Raw genomic sequence first — 27,937 nt, 5'->3', positions numbered from 1 at the left:
ATTATGCAATTTTATACATTTCATTACCATTTTTGTAATACAGTAGAAATCAAGAACAGCAGGGGCTGGCCTAGTGGCTCAGTGCAAAGGGCGTGGCTTTGATTCCCAGATTGTCTCTGTTCCCTGGGTCCGTCCATGCTGGGGATGCTGTGGAAGGGATGTTCTCAGCCCCAGGAGTGATGGGGTTTCACTCATCATTCAATGGCAACACTTCTTAGCTGGACACAGGCCCTCAAATTCTATATATGGCACCTTAAGTTGTATGCACTAATATGGCCAAATTGCATGCACAACTTAATTTATTAACAAGCACTGATAATTGGTACTTAACAACCAATTAATGGCACTAATTGGCTTTAATTAGAATGTACACTCACAACTTTCTAGGCATATTCTACATTGTAGTGCACATACATTCTAATGCATGCAGTTGAAAGGGGGTGTGGCCATGGGCATGGAATTGGTGGGTTGTGGACATTTCAAAATCTATGCGCACTATTATAGAATACACCCAATCTGCGCCTAATTAGGCACAGGTATTTAGGCCTGGTTTTAGGTGGCCTAAATGGCTGCACCTAAATTTTAGTCGCAAGGATGGCGTATAAGCATCCTATATAATAATTTGCACCTCCAACCTTCTACGTCTGGATGCCTGGGTTCCCACTCATTGCCCCGCCCTCTTGTCAAAATCTAATGACGTCAGAGGGCGGAACAATGAGAGGGAAGGGAATGCTGGAGGCGAGCTGACATCAGGAGGGATGTTACGAATGGAACGGAAGCCAGCGCCAGCCAGCCAGCGAATGTTCAGGGAGGGCAGGGAAGAGGAGGGGAGGGAAGAATCGCTGGACATGGGGAGAGAAAAATCTTACAGGACAGCTTTCCTAGGGCCCTTTTCATTGTTGAGGAAACGGGCATGGTTCCACTAGTATTATGCAAACTATGCCTATCTTTAGGTGTATAGAATTACACTAAGCACATGGTTTTTCTGCACTGATTTTTAAGGCACCATGTTTAGAATTTGGCCCAGGGTGCATATGCATCTTACTCTGGCCAAGTACTGTTACTTCAATGGCTGAGCTAAGTGTGTATGGGTTGGGGGGAGGGGGGCTAGGAGAAATATCTATTTCTTGTACATGTTGCTAGATCCCAACCCTGATATGGACTGAACGGAAAGCTCAAAGGAGCAGGAGAAAAATTCCAAGCCAAAAAAATTTTTTTTTAACAAGTAGGGAAAGCATCAAGAGAAATGGCTTTTAGAATGGTTTCAGTATGTGTTTTTAGAATTAGTGTATGTATGTATGTAGACAGTCTGGGTGTGTTTGTTGTGGAGGTATGTTTGGGAAAATTCAGATTGTGGGTAGGTGGGTAGCAGGTGAATGGAGGCATTTAAGAGGTTGTTGTAGATGAGTGGAGATGATTGTGCGAGTGTGGATATACGTGGGGATATAGAAGTGTGTGGGTTTGCATTTATGCTCCCATTGTGTGCACAAATGTATAGAATGCTAGCACTTACATATGTGTGTGCACACACAGCTATGTAACTGCTCGCAGGATGCCTTCTACAAATACTCAATTTACATAAGACGTAATTGCAAGGAGGCTGAAACGGGGACATAGGCAGAATTCCCACTAATGCATAGAACTTACAGAATACTATAAGTTACACTTACCCCAGGTCAATGGCTAGTGTAAGTGTGAGTACCTAAATATCAGGTACCCCCAATACAGGGGGTCCTAATTGTCTGTCCTAATTAGATTGTAAGCTCTGTCAAGCAGGGACTGTCTCTTCATATTCAAGTGTACAGCGCTGCGTACGTCTAGTAGCACTATAGAAATGATAAGTAGTATATAAGTATTGCCATACTGGGAAAGACCAAAGGTCCATCAAGCCCAGCATCCTGTTTCCAACAGTGGCTAATCCAGGTCACATATACCTGCCAAGATCCCATAAAAGTACAAAACATTTTATACTGCTTATCCCAGAAATAGTGGATTTTCCCCAAGTCCATTTAATAATGGTCTATGGACTTTTCCTTTAGGAAGCCGGACAAACCTTTTTTAAACTCATAAGTACATATAAGTACATAAGTATTGCCATACTGGGAAAGACCAAAGGTCCATCGAGCCCAGCATCCTGTTTCCAAAAGTGGCCAATCCAGGTCACAAATACCCGGTAAGATCCCAAAAATGTAAGCTAACTGCCTTTACCACATTCTCTGGCAACGAATTCCAGAGTTTAATTACACGTTGAGTGAAGAAAAAGTTTCTCCGATTCGTTTTAAATTTACTACATTGTAGTTTCATCACATGCCCCCTAGTCCTAGTATTTTTGGAAAGCGTAAACAGACGCTTCACATCTACCTGTTCAACTCCACTCATCATTTTATAGACCTCTATCATATCTCCCCTCAGCCGCCTTTTCTCCAAACTGAAGAGCCCTAGCCGCTTTAGCCTTTCCTCATAGGGAAGCCGTCCCATCCCCTTTATCATTTTCGTCGCCCTTCTGTGCACCTTTTCTAATTCCACTACATCTTTTTTTGAGATGCGTCGACCATAATTGAACACAATATTCGAAGTACGGTCGCACCATGGAGCGATACAAAGGCATTATAACATCTCATTTTTGTTTTCCATTCCTTTCCTAATAATACCTAACATTCTATTTGCTTTCTTAGCCAAAACCAGCACACTGAGCAGAAGGTTTCAACGTATCATCAACGATGACACTTAGATCCCTTTCTTGGTCTGTGACTCCTAACGTGAAACCTTGCATGACGTAGCTATAATTCGGGTTCCTCTTTCCCACATGCATCACTTTGTACTTGCTCACATTAAACATCATCTGCCATTTAGACGCCCAGTCTCCCAGTATCGTAAGGTCCTCTTGTAATTTTTCACAATCCTCCCGCAATTTAATGACTTTGAATAGCTTTGTGTCATCAGCAAATTTAATTACCTCACTACGGTAGTTACTCCCATCTCTAGGTCATTTATAATTATGTTAAAAAGCAGCGGTCCCAGCACAGACCCCTGGGGAACCCCACTAACTACCCTTCTCCATTGAGAATACTGACCATTTAACCCTACTCTCTGTTTTCTGTCTTTTAACCAGTTTTTAATCCACAATAGAACACTACCTCCTATCCCATGACTCTCCAATTTCCTCTGGAGTCTTTCATGAGGTACTTTGTCAAACGCCTTCTGAAAATCCAGATACACAATATCAACCGGCTCACCTTTATCCACATGTTTGTTCACCCCTTCAAAGAAATGTAGTAGATTGGTGAGGCAAGATTTCCCTTCACTAAATCCATGTTGACTTGCAGGTGTATTTTTGAAAGAGAAGGACGCCCATCTTCCGACACAAATCGGGAGATGGGCATCCTTCTCTCAGGGTTGCCCAAATCGGCATAATGGAAAGTCGATTTTGGGCGTCCTCAACTGCTTTCCGTCGCAGGGACGACCAAAATTCACGGGGGCGTATCGGCACCATACCGAAGGCGGGTCTGGGGCGTGATTTAGAGATGGGCGTCCTTGGCCGATAATGGAAAAAGAAAGGCGTCCCTGATGAGCATTTGGCTGACTTTACTTGTTCCATTTTTTTTCACGACCAAGCCTCGAAAAGGTGCCCAAACTGACCAGATGACCACCGGAGGGAATTGGGGATGACCTCCCCTTACTCCCCCAGTGGTCACCAACTCCCTCCCACCCGCTATGCCAGCCTCAAATGTCATACCCTGCTCCATCACAGCAGTATGCAGGTCCCTGGAGCAGTTTATAGTGGGTGCAGTGCACTTCAGACAGGTGGACCCAGTTCCATCCCCCCCCTACCTGTTACACTTGTGGTGGTAAATGTTGAGCCCTCCAAACCCCCCCCCCCCCCAAACCCACTGCACCCACATGTAGGTGCCCCCCTTCACCCCTTAGGGCTATGGTAGTGGTGTAAAGTTGTGGGGTTTGGGGGGAGGTTTGGGCGGCTCAGCACCGAAGGTAAGGCAGCTATGCACCTGGGAGCAATTTGTGAAGTCCACTGCAGTGCCCCCTAGGGTGCCCGGTTGGTGTCCTGGCATGTCAGGGGGACCAATACCAGGGCTTTTTTGAGGGGGTACTTGGGGGTACTGAGTACCAGCACCTTTTCCATTGTATGCTAAAATTGACCCATAGACACTAAGTTTTAATGAAAGAGCTCAGTCTCTACACACCAATTCTGTCTTGTCATAGATTCTGTGATTGGTTGCAGGGGGCCTGGCTATTATGGGGTGGGTCCCTCAGTGATCACCCCACTTCTGAAGGGTGGCCTAGCATTTGAGTACTGGCACCTTTTTTGCTAGAAAAAACACACTACACTACGAATGCTGTCTCTTCCCACAACCAAATACAGTAGCTTGGATTTGGTCGTTTTTGAGATGGGCGTCCTGTTTCCATTATCGCCGAAAACCGGGGTCAACCATCTCAAAAATGACCTAAGGACGACCATCTCTAAGGTCGACCTAAATTTCATGATTTGGGCGTCCCTGACCGTATTATCGAAACGAAAGATGGACACCCATCTTGTTTTGATAATACGAGTTGCCCCGCCCCTTTATGGGGCCGTGCTGCAAGGACGCCCTCATGACAACTTGGGCGCCCTGTTCGATTATGCCCCTCCACGTCTCATTAATCCATGCTTTTGAATATGCTCTGTAATTTTGTTCTTTATAATATAGTCTCTACCATTTTGCCTAGCACCGACGTCAGACTCACCAGTCTATAATTTCCTGGATCTCCTCTGGAACCTTTTTAAAAAATCAGCGTTACATTGGCCACCCTCCAATCTTCCGGTACCACGCTCGATTTTAAGGATAAATTACATATTACTAACAATAGCTTCGCAAGCTCATTTTTCAGTTCTATCTAGTTTACATCACACTCAGTACTTAGTATTAATTTGCAATCTTTTGTCTGCTTTTTATTTTTATTTAAAGACACCTGATCTACTACGGTCTCTTTTGCAACCTCACTATCAGGATACCCTATCTTCCCTGTTTTGGTGATATCTTTGAAAGATACCTTATCCCAAACCATGCGCTTTTGAGCGGCTGTCGGCCTTCCCCCCATTTCTAGTTTAAAAGCTGCTCTATCTCCTTTTTAAATGCCGATGCCAGCAGCCTGGTCCCACCCTGGTTAAGGTGGAGTCCATCCTTTTGGAATAGGCTCCCCCTTCCCCAGAATGTTGCCCAGTTCCTAACAAATCTAAAACCCTCCTCCCTGCACCATCGTCTCATCCACGTATGGAGACTCCGGAGCTCTGCCTGTCTCTTGGGCCCTGCGCGTGGAACGGGTAGCATTTCAGAAAATGCTACCTTAGAGGTTCTAGATTTGAGCTTTCTACCTAAGAGCCTAAATCTGGCTTCCAGAACCTCTCTCCCACATTTTCCTATGTCATTGGTACCCATATGTACCAAGACAGCTAGCTGTTCCCCAGCACTATCTAAAATCCTATCTAGGTGACGCGTGAGGTCCGCCACATTCGCACCAGGCAGGCAAGTCACCAGGCGAGCCTCACGTCCACCAGCCACCCAGCTATCTATATGCCTAATGATCAAATCGCCAAGTACAACAGCTGTCCTAACCTTTCCCTCCCAGGCAGCACTTGGAGACATATCCTCAGTGCAAGATGATAGTACATCCCCTGGTGGGCAGGTCCTGGCTACAGGAGTACTTCCTACTTCACCAGGGTGATGCTCTCCTTCTAGGAGACCTCCCTCCTCCAAGGTAGCACAGGGGCTGCCAGACTGGAGGTGGAACGTCTCTACAACATCCCTGTAAGTCTCCTCTATGTACCTCTCTGTCTCCCTGAGCTCTACCAAGTCTGCTACTCTAGCCTCAAGAGAATGGACACATTCTCTGAGAGCTAGGAGCTCTTTGCATCGGGCACACACATATGACATCTCACCAACTGGGAGATAATCATACATGTGACACTCAATGCAAAAGACTGGATAGCACCCCTCTCGCTGCTGGACTGCTGACTCCATCTTAGTGTTTTTGAGTTTTTCAATAATTTAAAACTTGCTACAGTATTAAGGATATTAGCCTAATATAAAAATGTCTTTTAGTTTATGTGGAGGGGCATAATTGAATGAAAACGTCTATCTCCATGGGCATTTATCTCCGAGAACGAGTCCATGAAGGGGCAGACCGAACCGTATTTTCGAAAAAAATAGACGTCCATGTTTTATTCGACAATTTGTGAGCTGGGCGTTTTTGTTTTTCAGTGATAATGGAAAATGAAAGTGCCCAGCTCAAAAACGAATAAATCCAAGGCATTTGTTCTTGGGAGGGGCCAGGATTCGTAGTGCACTGGTCCCCCTCACATGCCAGGACACCAACCGGGCACCCTTGGGGGCACTTTTACAAAAACAAAAAAAAAGGTAAAAGAGCTCCCAGGTGCATAGCACCCTTCTCTTGTGTGTTGAGCCCCCCAAATCCCCCTCAAAACCCACTGCCCACAAGTCTACACCATTATTATAGCCCTAAGGGGTGAAGAGGGGCACCTACATGTGGGTACAGTGGGTTTGGGGGGTTGGACGACTAATAAGCATTAAGCAGCACAATTGTAACAGGTAGGGGGGGATGGGCCAGGGTCCACCTGCCTGAAATCCACTGCACCCCCTAACAACTGCTCCAGTGACCTGCATACTGCTGCCAGGGAGGTGGGTATGACATTTGAGGGTGAAAATAAAAAGTTGTGAAACATCATTTTTTGTGGTGGGAGGGGGTTAGTGACCACTGGGGGAGTCAGGGGAGGTCATCCCCGATTCCCTCTGGGGGTAATCTGGTCATTTAGGGCACGTTTTGGGGCCTTATTCATGAAAAAACAGGGTCCAGGAAAAGTGCCCTAAATTCTAGCTACAAACGCATACTTTTTTTCCATTATCGGCGAAAGGCGCCCATCTCTCCTCGGCCGATAACCACGCCCCAGTTCCACCTTCGCCATGCCTCCGACACGCCCCCATCAACTTTGTACGCTTCCGCGATGGAGTGCAGTTGAAAACGTCCAAAATCGCCTTTCCATTATACCGATTTATTCGTTTTTGTGAGATAAACGTCTATCTCCCGATTTGGGTCGAAATCTAGGCGTTTTTCTCTTTCAATTATAAGGTGGATAGTATATTGTATGATTTATTTAGTGTTTCCTTCTTAGATGGTAATGAAATGTATTTAAAACTCTGTAAGAGCACTCTTTGCTTGTTACCCTAATTACAATAACTGACTATAAATGAGGAGTTGTCCTAGAGGTGGGAAGACTAAACTAGATCCTGCAGTGCCTGCTAGATTCTGTCTGTTAATGCTATGGTACAAAGTTTTTAAAACTAAGTGGAAAAGACTAGTAGTAGTAAGTGATTCATCAATAATAAATAATTCATCAACAGCCACGTTATGAGTGAGGGAAAAATGGTAGATTTTTCTACAGAGACACATAACTTGGAAACATAGAAAAATGTGACCTATCCAGTCTGCCCACCCATGCCATCTATTATCCCTTTAACTCCCTTACAGATCTTATTACTTGCCCCAAGCTTTCTTTTATTTAGATACAATTTCTGTCTCCACCGGGAGATCGTTCTATGCATTCACCACCCTTTCTGTGAAGAAATATTTCTTCAGGTTACTTCTGAGTCTGTCCTCTTTCACCTTCATGTATGCCCCCTCATTCCAGAGTTTCCTTTCAGTTGAAAAAGGCTCGACTCCTGTGCATTTATGCTTCATAGATTGATGAGTGTGCTTCTTTTGAGCTCCAGATTCAGTTACTGATACCTAGTATACATTATTAATTGTGGCTAGTAAGACAGTTCTGCCTTGTTCATGACATGTTGGCAGGCTGCACATTCATTTTTTTCTAGCATCACTGACTGTTGTAATCTGCTATACATAGGTTTACCTAAAATGGTCACACAGAGGATATGGACGTTGAGGTTTGAATGGTGATGGGTAGTAATAGATAACCACTGCCAGATCATCGTTGACCAAGTTATAGTGGTTGTCGATTGAAGCTCAGATCAGATTTAAGATCTTGCTCTTAATCTTTTGTGTTTTCAGATTTAGTAACCAGTCCAGTTTATTGACTCACTGCGACATGACGTGCCACCATGTATGTTACATAAAAGCCAACAGAACCTTTTGTGTGAGCTGTGATTAGGAGCTCAGCCTCGCTCAAGTTCAGGTGGTTAGTGCAGCTGCATCACCGCACGTAAACAATTAGTGCTTGGTTAGAGGAAGAGACCGTACCGCCTAGTAAATAGGTGGCAGTAAGGACTCATGCACTAATTGGGAAATTAGCGCATGGCCATTAATGGGGGAACTAGAAAATGTGGCTTACAACTGATAGCATTCTATTGGTTCACACATCCCTTGGCAATACACCCATGCTCTGCCCTAATGTATGTCCCCTGACATTTCTGCATTAACCGCAAGATTCTGGACAACACGCAATCTTCATCCCTTCCGATCCTCCACTTATAACTCATATGATCACTATACAACCTTGTATCTGTTATCAACCGACTGGGCAAATGCCTTTGACGGTACTATGTAAGCCACATTAAGCCTGCAAATAGGTAAGAAAATGTGGGGTACAAATGCAATAAATAAATAAATTCTATATAGCATGCCTAGAAAGCCATGCCAAAATCCAAGCAGATTCTATAACAATATGCGTAACTTTAGAAGCTTAACAAGCTAATTAGCGTTGATAACAACACTTAACAAGCAATAATGAGCACTAATTGACAATAACTAGAATTTACGCACACAACTTGCTAAACATATTCTGTAACGCACTGCGCCTAACTTCTAATGTGTTCAGACAAAAAGGGGCAAGGTCATGGGTGGGAAATGGGCATTTTAGGGCATTCTGAAATTTACATATGTAGTTATAGAATATGGCCCAGTGCGCCTAAAGCTATGCGTTGGGATTCACGCCATGTTTTCATTGGTATGAATGGATGCATGTAGTTCTAGGCACTGGGATATCAACTAAGCATATTCTATATACTGCATGCGGATTTTTAGGTGCCATATATAGAATCCCCTCTAACCCCCTAATTCTTTAAACTTGCATGCCCAATTGTATGCTTAGCGCACAAAGTTACTTCTGTAAATTAGAGAATAAGGGCAGTTGTGTGCATAATTTAATCGCTTAGCTGCTAATTGGCATTAACAACCAATTATTGGCTAGAATTGGTCTTGATTGGTGCTAATTGACACTAATTAGCAGTGATGCACATAATTTCCATAAGTCGGTATTCTGTACACTTTGTGCAAAATCCAAAGAACACTACTGCAAGGGAGGTTTGGACCTTGAAGGGGTATGGGTGGGTTGGGGGTGTGCCTAGCACTTGTGGGCACAGGTTATAGAATACTAGCATTTCCATGCCAAACTACCTACAGTTAGGTGCGACCATTCACAGCAGACTTTGAGCTACCGTAAGTGCTCATGAATAAATTTAGGAGTATAAATGCAGACTTACACTAGTGTGCTATAATGGCATTTGCCAATATAGAATTCACGCTTAGCGCATATTTTCTTTGCACTTTTTAGGCAATCTTTACAGCATGACCCCCCCTAAGCAATTTAGGCACAATCTGGCTGATACCTAATTACTAATAACAGGGGTTAACAGTAAAATAGCATGTCTTAATTGTAACCCAGATTGATAACTTCACCCCTTAATTAAAGAAAAAAAGAAATGTCTCTAGAAAACAATATCACTTCTATATGTAGTAAAAGTGAGCCCAGTTCAGGACAATCAAGCCCAAGCCATTGTAACATGAGGCTGGCTTTTAGGCATTGGTGGATTGAGGCATTATGACATTCAGGGCCGCTGAGGGGGAGGGGGCAGGGGGGACAAAATTCCTAGGGCCAGGGCCTCCAAGGGGGGCCTGGCGCCGTAGTCCCCTCCACCCGCCCCCCTCCATCCACCACCGGGCTTGGGCCCCCCTGAATTCAAATCATAGCACCTCACCTCGACCTCACTCCGTGTGAAAGAAGCGCAGCAGCGGCAGTCTGCAGGTTGCCTCCCTTCGAGCCTTCCCTCCCTGTGTCCTGCCCTCATCTGACGTAACTTGCGCGAGGGTGGGACACAGGGAGGGAAGGCCCGAAGGGAGGCGACCTGCAGACTGCCGCTGCTGCGCTTCTTTCACACGGAGTGAGGTCGAGGTGAGGTGCTATGATTTGAATTCAGGGGGGCCTGGCCCTGTGGTGGACGGAGGGGGATGGGTGGAGGGGGGCCGTGGCGGCGACAATGACCTCAGGGGGCGTCAGCAGCGGGGCCCCGCGGGCGGCCTTGCCCAGGGCCCAGCCTAATCTCTCTGCGGCCCTGATGACATTACAATATCAGCTCTGGTTACCAGATACGGAAACTCTTCACACTAAGGGGGGGGGGGGGGGGGGGAGTTATCAATATAGGCTACTGTTAAAAAGTGTTATTTTACCACTAACTTGTGCTGTTTTAACACAGGTCCCATTTTATGCAATGAGACCTAGTTACTAATAATGGGAGTTAACAGTAAAATAACGTCTTACTGGTAGCCCACACTGATTACTTCCCCTCTTAATTACAGAAATGTCTTTAGAAATTGAAATCACTGCTACAGCTAATAAAAGTGAGCCCGGTATAGCACAATCAAGCTATTGTGACATCACTGATGAGGTTGGCTCTTAGGCATTGGTGGAATGGGGCATTATGACATCACAATATCAGCTCTTGTTACCAGAGGCTGAAACTCTTCACACTAAAGGGGGGGGGGGGGGGGAGAGTTATCAATGTGGACTACTGTTAACAAGTGTTATTTTACCACTAACTCATGCTAAGTTTAGCACAAGCCCCATTTTATGCACCCATCTTAACAGTGGCCCATGTTGATAAATTCCCCCTTTGTGTTAGGGCCCTGTATACAAAAACACGCTAATGTTTTTAGCGCATGCTAAAAATCAGTGTGTGCTAACCTTGTAGATACCCATAGATCATCACGCTCTTATTTAAGTCTCCGCCACCCTAGTTGCAAAGGACTCAAATACAAATCAGTTCATGGATCCAGCTTCTCATATATAAGTACACCACTCTGGAATATACTCCCAAAAACCGTGAAAAATACGTACGACCACCTCAACTTCCGGAAATCACTAAAGACTTACCTGTTCGAAAAGGCATAGCCTAATGACCCAACTTAATTATCTGAATCCAGCAACTCAAAGAAACCCAAACTTGTTATGAACTTAATGAACTTTATATTAAGTCCCTCTCTATGTTTCCCTAATGTGTCTGTACATATCTATTTCATTTAAAATAATATCACTCTATATTTGTTTCTTCACCGGAGGAGGCTTTCGCCCCACGGCGCTATGTAAGCCACATTGAGCCTGCAAATAGGTGGGAAAATGTGGGATACAAATGTAACAAACAAATAAATAAATAAATAAATAGGAATATTATGGGCATCTGTGCGCTAAAACACTAGCGTGCCTTTGTAAACAGGGTCCTTAGTAAAATATATCCAAAATAGGCGTCTTTCTGTTTATTTATCCAAACATTGTTATAAAATAACTCTCCAAATCTTTCCAGAGAGACAGTTTAGAGGTGAGTAGAGATTAAGAGAGGGTTTTATGGGGTGGGAAGGAACAAGTGTGCATATTGGGGATGTGGAAGAGTGACAGCGTGTGGTCTGAGGCGTGTAAAATTAGCAAAGTGTGCATCTATTTAAGGTGGGAAAAGGGATTTGGTTTTATTAGTAAGATAGGGTTGTGCTCCTGTATGGGGGATGTAATGTCACTGCCTTTCCTCAAATAACAATCCTGAGGTAGAGGAGGGGGCAATTACACATAAAAGATGAAGTCCTCTATCTTTCAATCCATTTCCTTTGAATTAAACTGTGTCATAGAGGTATATTTAGCTTAGGAAATGAATTTACACTGCATTTTTTTAGCTTATTGCATTAAAACAGCAGGTGCAGAGATAAGAAGGGAGCAGCAAGCAGGGCATGTGGGGAGCAGGGTGCTCAGGTAAAAATTGTGCTGCATACAAAAATGAACTCATATCTTCCATTCAGACCACAAAATGGTCCACTTCTGTTTATCTCTTATTTTTTCGTGTCCAAGTTTCTCTACAGAACAGGTTCAACAGTAGAGTGATAACAATCCAAAAAACAAACATGAAAAACAGAGCAAGAGATTACAGAAGATGAACAAAGGTTTAATACTACATGTGGAAAGGAAAGAGATCGCGTGAAGCTGTGGTCAATTTGTTAAAAAAAGAAAAAAAAAGTAATTCTGCAGTGGCCTCCACCTACCATTCACGAAGGTTCTGGGTCAGGGATCTGGTGTGACCTTTTCAGAAAATCACTACTGGAAAGAAACCTTCCTAACAAACTAAGGGGCCATTTTACTAAGCCGCGTAAGCGCCTACATGTGCCCAGCGCATGTGGCCCTTGCGGTAATTTCATTTTATGCGCATCCGAAAAATATTTTTTCTTTTCTGGCGCACGTCAGCTACGCGTGTCAAGTGGCATTTGACGCACGTAGGTCATTACCACCTGGTTACCGCGTGAGACTTTACCACTAGGTCAATGGCTGGTGGTAAGGCCTCAGACCCAAAATGGATGCGCGGCAATTTTCATTTTGCCGCACGTCCATTTTTGGCAAAAATCTTAAAAAGGCATTTTTTTACAGGTGCACTAAAAAATGGTTCTGTGCACGCCCAAAACACTCGTCTACACTACCGCAGGCCATTTTTCAGTGCACCTTAGTAAAAGGACATAGATCAGCTGATCCTCAAATTTCTAACCATGCTACTCCTCTTCCTTCTGATTCTCAGCAGCTGTGAATTCACCCTCGTGTACCATAAACAATGGATTCCACCAAAAGTGGACATTCAGCATATTAAGAGCTGTTTTCCAGTTATCAAGTGTCTTTTATTTAATTATTTGCTAATGACAGCATAAAATCTGAGAATATTTCCTGATTAAACAAAAGGACATCATGAAAAGGCACAAAACTTTAGAATAACACTGATTTATAAATAAGTTCATTCCCCAAATTTAAAGTATTTCAGATTACTTCCCAAACTTCCTCCCAAAATAATTGACTGTAATTAAAATGAAAAAGCACATAAGAAAGAGATGTATTTCCCATACTACAAGACAACATTTCTGTGATTTCAGAATCTCAGCTTTGAATAATTGTAAGGAGGTTCTTACCACCCTATGGGCCAGAATAACATGGATTGCATTGAACTAGCAGACGGAAATACACATGTAGATAACCTCTAAAATAATTTTAAAGGGGCTTTTAAACATCTCACATTTTAAGTCGTATTCCATTGTTTTTTAAAACTAAGCCACCAAATTTCCCAATACTTCATAAATTCTAGAAGAAATACCACCAGAAACTGGTACAAAATCAGGCTTAACATATTAGACAAAATATTGCTATTTCTGAAACGGGGGTCGCAGCTGGATTCATTCAAAAGACCAGGAAGGAAGCAACTTCTATTTCTCAGCTAATACAGGGAAATATAAAAATGTCCCTTCTTCCACTAAAAATGTTTTATAGCCCATATTTTATTACCTGCCAGGATAGGCAATTAGTATCATTTTTATTGATCTGTCCAACCTCGGTCCTCGAGGGCTGCAATACTGTCGGGTTTTCAGGATTTCCCCAATGAATATGCATGAGATCTATTTACATTCACTGCCTCCATTGTATGCAAATCTCATGCATATTCATTGGGGAAATCCTGAAAACCTGACCTGGCCAGTACCAAGGTTGGACATCCCTAAAAAGGAAAGTCTGAACTAAAATGAGCTTTGACTAGTGTCTTTCCATGGTCCAGCTTTACAGGGCACCAGGAGGCCAATAAATATGGCAAATTTCTTCATCAGAATGAGCTGTCACAATTTTTTTTTCATAGTGGCTCAGTTAAATATTATACAAATGGATTTGCAGGAACTTTTTTTTTTGTAATAAGGTCTACATGAAATCACACACTTTATCACAAAAGAACTTAAAGGTCCTTCTACTAGGCCACATTACAAAGCGGGACTTTCCTGTATGCTATGCAAATTTCTAACACTGCAATATTTTAGGCATCTTTCAATTATTTTTTTCAAGTCTTGCACTAATGTTCACAAGAAGGCGGTAAGTGCTCCCATGTTAACTCTGCGTTAATCAGTTTGCGTGCGGTAATCCTAACACACAAGCTGGTTAACACTTCCATGCCCATACTCCACCCATGACACACCCTACGGAAAAAAAATTTTAAATAGCTAAACACGAGAGTCAGTGCACACTGACAGGCAAACTACTGCAAAACATTTTAACACATTTTGGGCTTTTTTCACAAAGCTGCGGTAGTGATTCCCAGCTTGGCAAATGCAAAGAAGCCCATTCAATTTCTATGGGCTTCATTGCATTTGCCACGCAGAAATCACTACCGCAGCTTTGTAAAAATAGCCTTTTGTGGTAAGCCTTTTTCCTTAACATTGTTTAGTAAAAGAGCCCCTTAATAACACCTTCCTAAAATATACATAAAAATTACAAAAAAATCACCACTTTGTTCAATTCTCCATGCACATTTTTGCTATGACAAAATCAGACATAAGCTGAAGTGCGTTATTCTTCAATTCCTTAGCAATTTGGCATCATTTTTGGCAATGGTTTTATAAACACGAAATTACATGCAGGGAAAATGCATATAGTGTGCACTGAATTTTACAAATACAAGGGCCCTTTTACAAAGGCAAGCTGAAAATGGCCTGCGCTGATGTAGGCACGTGTGTTGGACGCGCACAGGTCCATTTTTCAGCATGCCTGCCAAAAAAGGCCTTTTTTGTGGCTGAAAATGGATGTGCGACAAAATTAAAACAAACGCGCATCCATTTTGGGCCTGAGACCTCACTGCCACCTATTGACTTGGCAGTGAGGTCTCACAAATTAACTGGGCGGTAATCATCAGCGCGCATACACTGCTGATTACCTCCCAGTTAGTGCCATGCGGTAGAAAATAGAAAATATTTTCTGCCGCACGTCAAAAATAGAATTACCGCCTGGGGCACGCAGTAGCCAGGTGGTAGTTCTAATTTGACGCATATTGGAACCTGCATAGACACCTATGCGTCTTAGAAAAAGGGCCCCACAATTACGTATGATATTTGATGTTTTTCTGAGCGTAACACATTTACGAGGCCATTCATAAATTATCCATAGGTCCCTAAGTGTGTGATTGTTGAAGAAAGTATCTTTAAAGGCTCTAGGTAGTGTCAGTTCAACCAATATCCAAAAAGGAGAATGGAGAAACCAGCCAGACACTTTTCTGTATCGAATTGCTTAGGTATTTGCAAGTCATTCTCTATAGTTTTCCAAAAGAAATTTTCTTGCCTTAAAATAAAAGAGCAAAAAATCTAGAATGTATTCCTCCTTTTCCCATAATCAAAAAAAATCTAGGAAGCTGATGGTCCACCTCGACATAAAATCATGAGGAAAAAATGCGGATCATACTTAGGGGTGTATTTGTTAAGATGGATTATTTTACAGCTAACGTGTGCTGTTTGAGAACAGGTCCCACTTTATGCAGTGGAACCCAGTTACTAATGACTGGAGTTATCACTTCTTAGAAGGAAGTTATCAACATGGGCAACCGTTAAGATTAGTTATTTGACCACAAGTTGTGCTAGACTTATCTTTTGTAAATCCTGCAGTGACCATGTGACTCCCTTATCGGGGGGGGGGGGGGGGTTGCATTGGTTGCCAGTATAGGCCAGGATTCATTTTAAGGTAACTGTCTCATCTATTCAATATTTCACGCTCTACTGTGATCACTAGGAGTTGTAATCAACTGCTTCTAGTTGTTCCAACGATTAGATTTGTTAGATTCAAGGCTTTATTTTCTCTTTCTTTTGTGCTCTTCTTGCTATTTGTTTTGATTTTTTTTGTTAATGACATGATCAATTTTAGATTACTTAGATACTGTAGTTTTTTGTGTTAGATTGTTATTCTGTTTCTAAATTCTTTCGTAATTTTCTCATATTATTATCAGCTTCTTTATCCGTATCTTACCTTGAATCTGAAACTGAGGGAGTTGGCAGGTGATAAGTCTATTATTGCATAACATAACGTATTTTAGCACAGGGTCCCATCACATAAAATGGGATGATGAGCTAAAATATCATGACTTGTGGTAAAATAACCTGTGTTAATGGTAGCATAACTTCCCCCCCTAAGGGGTGAATTCTATGTAGGGCGCATAAAATAATCGATGCTGAAAAAAGTGCCATTCTATAAGCTGTGCTTAAAGTTAGGCATGGTTTATAGAATACTGCTTAAGTGCAGGGGTTGCGTCTAAACCTAGGCATGTCCATTTGCACCAATGAAAATGCGGTGCGAATGCCAGCACCTAAATTTAGACACTTGCCCCAACTGCGCATGTAACTCAAATCCACGTCCACACTCCACCCCAAAATGCCCCTGACTGTTCCATTTCCACACCCCCTTTTTTGAGCTGCATGTAAAATTTCTGTGCAGATCTCGCACCTAAATTTACACGTGTAAATACCAATTAAATTTAATTAGTGCCAATAATTGCATAAAAAGCTAATTATTGGCATAATTGGTTCATTATTCAATTAAAGTTGTGCAAGCATTTAGGGCCCCTTTTACCAAGCTGTGGCAAAAGGGGGCCTGTGCTGGCATTGGCGCGTGTTTTTCATGCATGCCGAGGCCCCTTTTTACCAAGTGGGTAAAAGGGAGGTCTCTCTTTCCTACAAGAAATGGCCACATGGCAAGTAAAGTACTTGCCATGCGGCCATTTCGCAAGTAAAGCACTTGCCATGCGGCCATTTCGGGGGGGGGGGGAGCCCTTACTGCCACCCATTGAGGTGGCGGTAAGGGCTCCTGTGCCAACCCAGTGGTAACTGGGCAGGTGCACGGCACTGTCCGATTACCACTGGGCACACTCTGGCACTACAAAAATAAATATATTTTTGTAGTGCTAGATATGACAGTGCACTAGGGGTGGGAAGTTCCGCCAGGCTGCTGCGGTAGCCTGGTGGTACTTCCTGTTTAGCGAACGGTAAGCCCATGTTGGGCTTACTGCCGCTTAGTCAAAGGGACCCTTAGTAAAATATAAAAGTGTACAGTATGTTTCTTTAGGGGCATGGAGGAGTAGCCTAGTGGTTAATGCAGCAGCCTTTGATTGTGGGGTATCTGAGTTCAATTCCCACTACAGCTTCTTGTGACTCTGGGCAAGTCACTTAACCCTCCATTTCCCCAGGTACAAATAAGTACCTGTATACACTATGTAAATCACTTTGAGTATATTTGGAAAAAAAAACACACACACAGAAAAGCAGTATATCAAGCCTCATTCCCTATCCCTTAATAGCTTAGACCGTTTCTGAATATTGAGAAATTTACCTCCAAGGGAGTAGCTTCTGTACCTTCAGCTTCTGTAATATACATTGGAAGATCCTGTGTCTGATAGTAAGTGATGCCTGCTTACAGTTGGATTTTCTTTTTACATTTTTCCTATTTAGTTCCCTAATTATTACATTCTCTGTGCCCCCCCCCCCCCCCCCCCCATATCTTGTAGGCTAAATTGTGTTAAAAAGCATTTGGTATTAGCTTTTTGGACTGTAATATTGCCTTATTTTATATTTCCATATATCCTTTATTTCACTTTATTTCTTGTACAAGAGTTATCTTGTAAGTATTTTGAAAATTAATAAATAATTTAAAAAATTTGTGCAAGCAATTTTTGGTGACTTTCGTCAAATTTGTGGGTAAATGTGTGATTTATCTCAGGAGTTATGGTCAATTCTATGAAGTAAAGTCTGCTCCACCAGGAAAGACGCATAGGTGACTATTTCATGGTTGGGTTTCACAAGAAAATGAGTATAAACTTCATGTTACTTGGATTAAGACGGTTTCTACAGGACAACTTCTAGAACTGTGCAGTAAAAATGTCAAATCATTAAGGAGGCTTATTGAACCTCTCTTTGACCTGACCTAACCTTAACTCTAATGCTTGCTTTGGCCTTCTGGCATGAGATTTTGAACTATCCAGCTTTTACTATAGATAACCCTTTGAAACCATATCAATTCCTCCTTCTGCAAATGTTTTAAATTGATTATGAAATCTGATATATCCTATATTTGCAATTTTTCAGATTGGTTCCCAACTATTAATGTTGATCAGCTCTTAAAGCCTCCCGAGTCCCATCTCTCCATGCTCAATTTACATATCCTCAAAACCCCACTACTACTATGTTTACTACAACTTGTAACATTCTCCTTCAAGACTTTGTAATTCTATTTACTATGTAAGCCGCATTGAACCTGCTATGTGCGGGAAAGCGCGGGGTACAAATGTAATTAATAAAAATAATAATCTTCAGATCTCTCTCAAGCCCTCAACCTCATGTACGGTAAAAGTTATAAGAAAATACATTTTTGTGGTTTTGTATAAAAGAGATCACCGCCTCCTGGTTTCTGCTTTTTCCTAGGACTGGCACAAGTAGCCCATGGCTAGCATTTTAATGGCAAGCAAGAATGTATTGGGGTGACTGAATCCGTCAAAGAACATGGTACAACAGGTGTGCTAAATATTGCGTATTCCCCATAAATTCATGCTGGGATCAATTTCAGCTTTCTTGGTGGATGCTGTTACACAGTTCTGACAATTTTGGCCTCTATAGAATATAGATTTTTCTGTGGACTTTCATGTGTGTGCAAGGCCCTGCATGGGCCCATACAGAATCCATATTTGTAATGGGACGTCACAGAATTTAGCTCTAGCACCAGCTTTGCCTCATTTGAATATTTAAACTGTAGTTTTGTTTATTTTTGTGCTGTTATGGAAACAAAAAGCAAATCGGCGGTATAGATTCTATACTGTACAACAGTGTTTATCAGTTATTTGGTTGCCATGAGCCCATGATCGTGGCCAAATAAAATTGTAGTATAATGATGCACCTATGGACAGCCTATGCAGGCGACGACCTCAAATGTGAGTTTTGTACCCTCTTTTGGGTCCTGACCCACAGTTTGGGAAGCTCTGCTAGAGAAGATCCCCACCCTGAGGGCCCAAGAGACACGTGGGCCTCAAGTTATACTGTTGTTTTTGATATATACGTGATAGTAACATAGTAAATGATGGCAGATAAAAGCTTATATGGGCCATCTAGTTTGCCTAATAAGGTAGTCAGAGTTTTACATGCTGCTCTGTGCTTGTTACGCCTATCAATGTCCCGATTAGAGTGCTAAAGTCAATTAAGTTTTACTTTTTACATAAGTATTGCCATACTGGGACAGACCGAAGGTCCATCAAGTCCAGCATCCTGTTTCTATCAGTGGCCAATCCGGGTCACATGTACCTGGCAAGATCCCCCCAAAAAGTACAATACATTTTATGCTACTAACCCTAGAAATAAGCAGTGGATTTTCACCATCCATTTTAATAATGGTCCATGGACTTTTCCTTTAGGAAGCCATCCAAACCTTTTTTTAAATCCTGCTAAGCTAATTGCTTTTACTATCTTCTCTGGCAACGAATTCCAGAGTTTAATTACACGTTGAGTGAAGAAACATTTTCTCTAATTTGTTTTAAATTTACTACTTTGTAGCTTCATCGCATGCCCCGTAGTCCTAGTATTTTTGGAAAGAGTAAACAAAGCATTCACATCTACCCATTCCACTCCACACATTATTTTATAGACCTCTATCATATTTCCCCTCAGCCGTCTTTTCTCCAAGCTGAAGAGCCCTAGCCACTTCAGCCTTTCCTCATAGAGATATCTTCCCATCTCCTTTATCATTTTCGTCACCCTTCTCTGTACCTTTTCTAATTCCACTATATCTTTTTTGAGATGCAGCAACCAGAATTGAACACAGTATATAAAAAGAGGTTCCATCTTCTTTTTATATATGAATCCTCTATGTTTATCCCACACATTTTTTAATTCCATCACTGTTTTTCTCCCTACCACCTTCACTAGGGGGTATTCCAGGCATCCACTACCCTCTCCTGGTGTTACTCCTAAGTCTACTTTCCTGTAAGCTCAATTCATGTGCTCTAGTCTACCGCTTCCTCGTCTCTGAAAAAGATGTGTTTGCATATTAATAACTGTCAAGTATTTAAACATCTATATCATACCTCTCTGTCCTGATAGAATCCACTTCCTTATTGGGAGCTCTTGGAGATATTTGTGGAGAATGCGCTGGAAAAACATGCTTTCTGAGAACTAATTACCTCAGGAGATGCCGAATCAAACCCTAGGAGGCCGCTTGTACTGAGGCAGAGCAGGGGATATTACTGGCCCAGGTGAGATCACTACCAAGGTGGCCAAACTATCTGCTACCCTTGGGCAAAAGTTATCTTCAAGAGAAATATCAAATCATGTTTTTCTGCAAGGCTTGAAAATATTTAATGCATAGGCACATCTTTGAATACAGGTCTTTAATCCAAGCATATCGTGTCCTCTGTTCCTATATCCTGCTTTTCTACTAGTTTTTCTGTACTACTTATAGCCTTAATGAGATGCATAATAAAAGCAATCACACACACACACACAATAAATGAACAAATAAAACAATCCATGTTTTAAATAACGTTACTGGCTTTGCACAGTTACAGTATCTCTTTCAGGATTTCAGGGTGCTGACTTCTAGTATCTATATTGATGCTTGAAATATCTGAAACCTTTGTAAGTCCTGATACCTTCCAAAGGATCAAGAAAAGAGACTTGTATCTTCTCTTATTTATTTATTGATTGATTGATTGATTGATTGATTGATTGATAGCCCTGCATATCTAAAAGTCTATGAGACCTCCTAGGCCCCTGCAGTCATGTCTGAAACAGGAAAGTTTGTATCCTCAGCACCATTTGGGTTGGTCCTTCATGAAGTATCACAGCCTACAGGGGTGCCCAGAATGTAGGTTTCAACCCAATAATCCCTCCACATAAAGGCCTGTGAGAGAAATAATTTTAAAGTGTCTGCACCAACTGTTGGATTGTCCTCAAGCACTGCTGAGAAGTTGGTGTCATAAAATTATACAATGCCCGATACAGCCTGGCAGACTGCTTGGTTTTTAAAAATAGAGAATATCTGATCTGAAAGCCCTTTTTCGCTTGCTGCACTTGTGACCCAAATCTTTAGCTCAGACTTTAGAAAAGATAAGCACAGCAGAGAGTATAAACCGAGCAACAGGTGTTCCAACCACCTTGAGAGTAAATTTATCTTAAATTTACAAAGAAAATATTGGCAACTTGGAATTTTGCAACCCGAGGAGACTAGTGCATGTACAGAATCCACTGACAGTTAAATCTAATTATGAGGTTTTCCTGTCTAGAACCTCTGCAGGTGAAACGTTGGGAAGATTGCTTTCTGGCGGTCAGGGTTACTCACTCAGTGTCCACAGAGAGAGGAGAGAAGGAAGGAGCCTGGTCCACATCTTCAGGGTTAAACCTCCCTCTGCTGGGCTTCTGGGCTCCTCAATTTAGTGCCCCAAAGGCAAAGTAATCATAAGTCACAGTTTTAGTGTGAAACAGGATTGAAAGACAGGAGAACCGAGGTAAGCGACTTCCTCTGTGGTCATACATTGCGTCAAAAGTTTGATGCTTACATGCCCAGCCTGCCAAGGGCATGTAAAGAAGAAACCTACAGAGTATTCAGTTCTCTGACTGAGTCTAATGGGTTCCAGGGCAGGAATGCTTAGTCCTTCTGCAGAGTCCCTGCTGTTTCACAGAAGCATGGCAGGAATGCTTAACCCTTTCATAGACTCCACACTGGTTCATGGCAGATGTGTTACAAGAAGACTCATCTCATAAAAGCATCAGGAAATACTTTATCTCTGTGTTGCTTTCTTTCCTTGAGAGGAAGTGGAAAAAATGAGATCATTTCATATTATTTTTATGAAACAGAAAATGCAGACAGGTTATAAACTCACAGACTAAATTATATTTCTATACTAAGAGGTTCAGCCCTCAATGGTCAGCAGGTGCCAGTGCCACAGAGAAGGCCATATGAAAGACTGTCTGTAGTACCTTGTCTAAAATGGAACTCTTTCCACATATGCGGTGCCTCTTATGGTATAAGAGTGCCACCAAATTTTGGTGAAGAAAGCATAAGTGATTCAATGCAGCCAAACTTGTGAACGTGATAGTTTTGTGCAGTGCATTTTGTCTAGCAAAAAAGGTGCCGATACTCAAATGCCAGGCCACCCTTCAGGGATGGAGTGATCATTGAAGGACTCACCCCACAATAGCCAGGACCCCTGCAACCAGTCATAGAATCTATGACAAGGCAGAATTTGTATGTAGAACCTGAGCTCTTTCATTAAAATACGAGAACCATGGGTCACGTTTAGCAGACAGTGGAAAAGATGCCTGTACTCGGTACCCCCAAGTACTCCCTCAAAAAAACCCCCTGGTTTTATGTTGCAAGATTCAGGCCCCAGGAGTTTCATGTTCAGAGTACTTTTGAATTCTTGTAAAACAACATTTTAGGTACCAGTGAACATTCCCCCAAATACTTAGCAAAGAATATGTTTCTGAAACATAATTTATTTTATTTATTTGTTACATTTGTATCCCACATTTTCCCACCTGTTTGCAGGCTCAATGTGGCTTACATAGTACCGTAACGGCGTTTGCCATTTCCGGTATGAACAAATACAAAGTGGTATTATGGTAGAATAAGGTTCATGTCTGGTAAATACATGAGTGAACTTAGAGAGGAAGAGGAAAAGTTAGGATATGTCCATTGCTGTTTTGGTTTCGTTATGTCGCAGGTAGCCAGGTTTTTATGTTGGGTCGGTGGGGTAAGCCTTACTGAACAGGTTTGTTTTTAGTAATTTCCTGAAGTTTAGGTGGTCGAACATGGTTTTTACTACTTTTGGTAGTGTGTTCCATAGTTGTGCGCTTAGGTAGGAAAAACTGGATGCATAGGTTGATTTGTATTTGAGTCCTTTGCTGCTTGGGTAGTGGAGGTTTAGGTATGATCGTGCTGATTTTCTTGTGTTTCTGGTTGGCAGATCTATGAGGTCTGTCATGTATATAAGTACATAAGTAATGCCACACTGGGAAAAGACCAAGGGTCCATCGAGCCCAGCATCCTGTCCACGACAGCGGCCAATCCAGGCCAAGGGCACCTGGCAAGCTTCCCAAACGTACAAACATTCTATACATGTTATTCCTGGAATTGTGGATTTTTCCCAAGTCCATTTAGTAGTGGTTTATGAACTTGTCCTTTAGGAAACCGTCTAACCCCTTTTTAAACTCTGCTAAGCTAACCGCCTTCACCACGTTCTCCGGCAACGAATTCTAGAGTTTAATTATGCGTTGGGTGAAGAAACATTTTCTCCGATTTGTTTTAAATTTACTACACTGTAGTTTCATCGCATGCCCCCTAGTCTTAGTATTTTTGGAAAGCGTGAACAGACGCTTCACATCCACCTGTTCCACTCCACTCATTATTTTATATACCTCTATCATGTCTCCCCTCAGCCGTCTGTTCTCCAAGCTGAAAAGCCCTAGCCTTCTTAGTCTTTCTTCATACAACAACCAGGAGATCCCTCACTGCCTGAAAATGACATGTTATAAAGGGTGATTTTCAAACGCGATACAGGGGCCCTTTTACTATTCCGCGAAGGCACCTACACATGCCCAACATGCACCAATTTGGAACTTCCGCCCGGCTACTGCGTGGCCCGGGCAGTAATTTCATTTTGTTTGCGCACCCACTACACACCCCAGAAAATTTCCAGAGCACGGCACTAACCGTGCGGTAATCAGCATTGTACGCGCGCTGATGATTACCTCCCGGTTAATGTGTGAGACCTTACCGCTAAGTCAATAGGTCTCAGGCCCAAAATGGATGCATGGCAATTTTCATTTTGCCGCATGAAAAATGAACCTGCGCGTGTCCAATACATGTGTCCCACAGGCCACTTTTCGGCGCACCTTAGTAAAAGGACCCCTTACTCAGGTAACCGAGCTGTCTGAAAATTGCTTTCCTTGGGTAAGCATACGTGCAAGAATCAGCAATGCGACACTTTCCCTTGCAGAAAAAGTAGGCGGTTTCAGAGGTGACTTAACACAAGGGAGGCAGCAACTCATATATTTTTTGCACTTTGAAAACGACATGCATTCTTTTGCCTAGAAAAGTTATCTGCAGACAAAGCAGGTCTCTGCTGTTACTTTTTTTCCTGGGCACACTTGTACTTTCCCTTAGAGATCTGCTGTAAGGTCTGTGGGCAGAAGTGGGGGAAATTTGTCCTGCTTAATTTCAGTCACATGTATCAGGTACTGTAGCCCTTACCGTTGACACATTTTCTTCCTTCTGCTCTCTTTCATACTGTTCTCTCTGTTCCCACACATCCCACTGGCCACGGCCTCCAGGCAGCATCATTTCTTTGGTTTTGGAGTCCCTGGATTATTCTAGCTCATAAGAAACAAGTTGAGATAGCCCTGGTTTAGCATCTTTGCATATATGGATATGTAAAAAAAGCAGAGAACTATAATCCATTTCACACGATGAGGTAGAGCTGAGTACTAGCTGCTTCACCACCAGACTCCTGGGCAAAGCCCCCTAAAGTTCTGAAAATCATGTGGAACTTGAAGGCAAGCACACAAAGAAATGAAGCAGTATATAGATATTCTTGTTCTGAAAAGCTCACAGGAGCTTTCTTGTAAAGTATAATTCTTGACACATGAAAATCCAAAGGTATGAAAAAAAAGAAATAGCACAGAACCCTGATTTGCCTGTGCTAAGAGCTACAGCAGACATAGCCAAGAAATGTTTAAAGTGTGCAACGGTAGAGCTGGAAGGACAGCTTTGCATAGATGAAGAACAAACATGGTGGCACCATCTGAGAAAAGCAGAGCGAGGAAAAGAAGAATATGGCTGGGGTACTGAACAACCAAAAAGCGATACTTGAAAAAAAAGTACGGCCCTGACAATAATATTGAAAACTCAGAAAACAGAGGACACAGTGATAGTTTGCATCTGCTAGAGCTTTTTGGTCATGGTACAAGATATGACACCGTTTCTCCTCTTGGGAGCTCAGCAGTCAGAGAGACCTGGAATTCAAACAGAGAAAGAGCTTAATTCATCAGAATGCACAGGGTTGGGATCCCGTGAAAATACAATGAAAGACCATGGCTGGTTATACAGGGGTACGCAGTTATATGGACAAAATTCACAACGCTTGAAAAGTATCTTGCGGTCAGCTTTGAAAAGGCAAGTAATTAAATCCAGAATCCAAATTATAGCAGCTTACAGAGTGGTCAAAGAGCTTGCATACAAAGGCCACGAGCTACTTATTTTTCAACATTTCTCAGCAAGTTTTGGCAAGAAGGTGTGCGCTTTCTATGGAGCTACATAAGAATGAATAAACTCACCATTTATATATGGCAAGAATAAAAGTAAAGATGGGAAAAGATATTAAAATACTGGAATTAGTGGAGAAAATTAAGATACTTATCAAGGATGGCCACATTACGACAGGGGATCATTTTATGGATTTGATGTCTTTTCAGCAGTTTTTGAAAAATAATTCTTCACTGGGGAGTACTAGAGTGTGATCTCTCTTTCTTTGGCACTGACCGTGTCATTTTGGGGACAGGTAAGTGTCCGTGTTGGGTACATGACTTTAGTTTTTTAGTTTTTATCGCATGGAGGCCTTTGGGACGTGCACTGAATGTGACACGACTATGACAGTCTTGTCATCCAAAACTTGTGACTCACGGGGCCTCTTTTACTAAACCACGCTAGCAATTCCTGGTGCAGCAAATGAGAAGAAGCCTATTCAATTCCTATGGTCTTCCTCTCATTTACGTATGGGAATCGTTACTGCAATTTAATGAAAGAGGCCCTAACCCCCCGGATTCTATATAGCATGCCTAGAGATCCGTGCCGAAATCCAGGCAGATTCTATAACAATGTGCGTAACTTAATTGGCTTAACAAGCTAATTAGCGTTGATAACAGCATTTAACAATCAATAATGAGCACTAATTGGCAATAATTCGAATTTACACGCACAACTCATTAAGCGTATTCTGTAATGCACTGCACCTAACTTCTAACGCATGCAAACAAAAAGGGGCGTGGTTATGGGCACACGTAGTTATAGAATATGGCTCTCTGTGCCTAAATCTACGTGCTGGGATTTATGCCATGTTTTCATTACTGTAAATGGAGACTCGTAATTTTAGGTACTGGGATATCAACTAAGCATATTCTATATACCGCGCATAAATCTAGATGCCGCTTATAGAATATTTGGTGAAAATGTTTTCCACATGGATTTTTTAGGCACCATATATAGAATCCCCCCTCTAAATGAATAACTCAGTTTGAAGAAAACATTCTAGAAGTGTCTTAGAGTCCCATTTACTAAAGCTTACTGCATGCTAATGGACATTAGCATGAGTAAGTGCCACATGAACCATCGGTAGAAGATTGGATGTGCAGCATTTGGCGTGTGCTAATGTCTATTAGCATGCACAAGGCTTTATTAAAACAGCCTCTTAGTGGAGACGTTTGTTCAAAAAATAATTCCGAGTGTGATTTATAAAAATGTAAGGCAAGAAATACAGGTTTAGCAGTGGCAGGCTTTCTTTTTTTTTCCTTTTTCCTCCCCTATTCCTAAGAAAATATTATGGGACCCTTTTACAAAGGTGCACTGAAAAATGGCCTGCGGTAGTGTAGATGCATGTTTTGGGCACGCACAGAATCATTTTTCAGTGCACCTGTAAAAAAATGCTTTTCTTTCATTATTGTCAAAAATGGATATGCGGCAAAATGAAAATTGTCAAGTGTCCATTTTGGGTCTGAGACCTTACCACCAGCCATTGACCTCACACGGTAACTGGGCGGTAATGGTCTACACGCATAGAATGACAATTACCGCCTGATTACCACCCATATGCCAGAAAATAAAAATATTTTCCGGCGCACCTAGCGGACATGCGTCAAAAATGAAATTACCGCAAGGGCCACGCAGTAGCTGGGCGATAACTCAAAATTGACACACGTTGGGTGCGCATAAGCACCTACGCGGCTTAGTAAAAGGGCCCCTATATGAGCTGTGGAGAGAGGTAGGGTATGGCTAGAGATAGGAGACCAACCAACTTATTTTCAAAGGAGATCGCTGCCCATCTTCCGACACAAATCGGGAGATGGCCGGCGATCTCCTGAACCCAGCCAATTCGGTATAATCAAAAGCCGATTTTGGCCGACGCCAACTGCTTTCCGTCGCAGAGCCGGCCAAGCATCAAGGCTAGGGTAGCGAAGGCGGGACGGGGGCGTGCTCACGAGATGGCCGGCTTCGCCTGATAATGGAAAAAAGAAAGCCGGCCCTGACGAGCATTTCGCCAGCTTCATTTGGTCCGTTTGTTTTCAGGACCAAGCTTTAAAAAGGTGCCCCAACTGACCAAATGACCACCGGAGGGAATCGGGGATGACCTCCCCTTACTCCCCCAGTGGTCACCAACCCCCTCCCACCCCAAAAAAAATATATATATTTTTTTGCCAGCCTCTATGCCAGCCTCAAATGTCATGCCCAGCTCTCTGATAGCAGTATGCAGGTCACTGGAGCAGTATTTAGTGGGTGAAGTTCACTTCAGGCAGATGTACCCAGGCCCATACCCCCCCTACCTGTTACACTTGTGGTGATAAATGTTAAGCCCTCCAAAACCCCCCAAAACCCACTGTACCCACATGTAGGTGCCCCCTTCATCCCTAAGGGCTATGGTAGTGGTGTACAGTTGTGGGGAGTGGGTTTTGGGGGGGGATTTGGGGGGCTCAGCACCCAAGGTAAGGGAGCTATGCACCTGGGAGCTATTTTTGAAGTCCACTGCAGTGCCCCCTAGGGTGCCCGGTTGGTGTCCTGGCATGTGAG

General features: G+C 42.6%; 1 protein-coding gene across 3 annotated transcripts in view; it reads right to left on the bottom strand.

Moving 5' to 3' along the window:
* CD5 (CD5 molecule) overlaps window positions 1-21,667 on the bottom strand; it is a 95,063-nt gene extending 73,396 nt beyond the window's left edge. For all 3 annotated transcript variants that reach the window (XM_030222242.1, XM_030222250.1, XM_030222260.1), the window contains exon 1: window positions 21,440-21,667. In XM_030222242.1, coding sequence (XP_030078102.1) covers window positions 21,440-21,485 — 46 coding nt within the window. In that variant the 5' untranslated portion in view covers window positions 21,486-21,667. The remainder of the gene's footprint in view (window positions 1-21,439) is intronic.
* Between the last annotated feature and the right edge of the window lie 6,270 nt (window positions 21,668-27,937).

This window comes from Microcaecilia unicolor, chromosome 1 (genome assembly GCF_901765095.1).
Source record: "Microcaecilia unicolor chromosome 1, aMicUni1.1, whole genome shotgun sequence".
NCBI classification, from domain to species: domain Eukaryota; kingdom Metazoa; phylum Chordata; class Amphibia; order Gymnophiona; family Siphonopidae; genus Microcaecilia; species Microcaecilia unicolor.
This window is presented reverse-complemented; position numbering and strand designations above follow the sequence as displayed.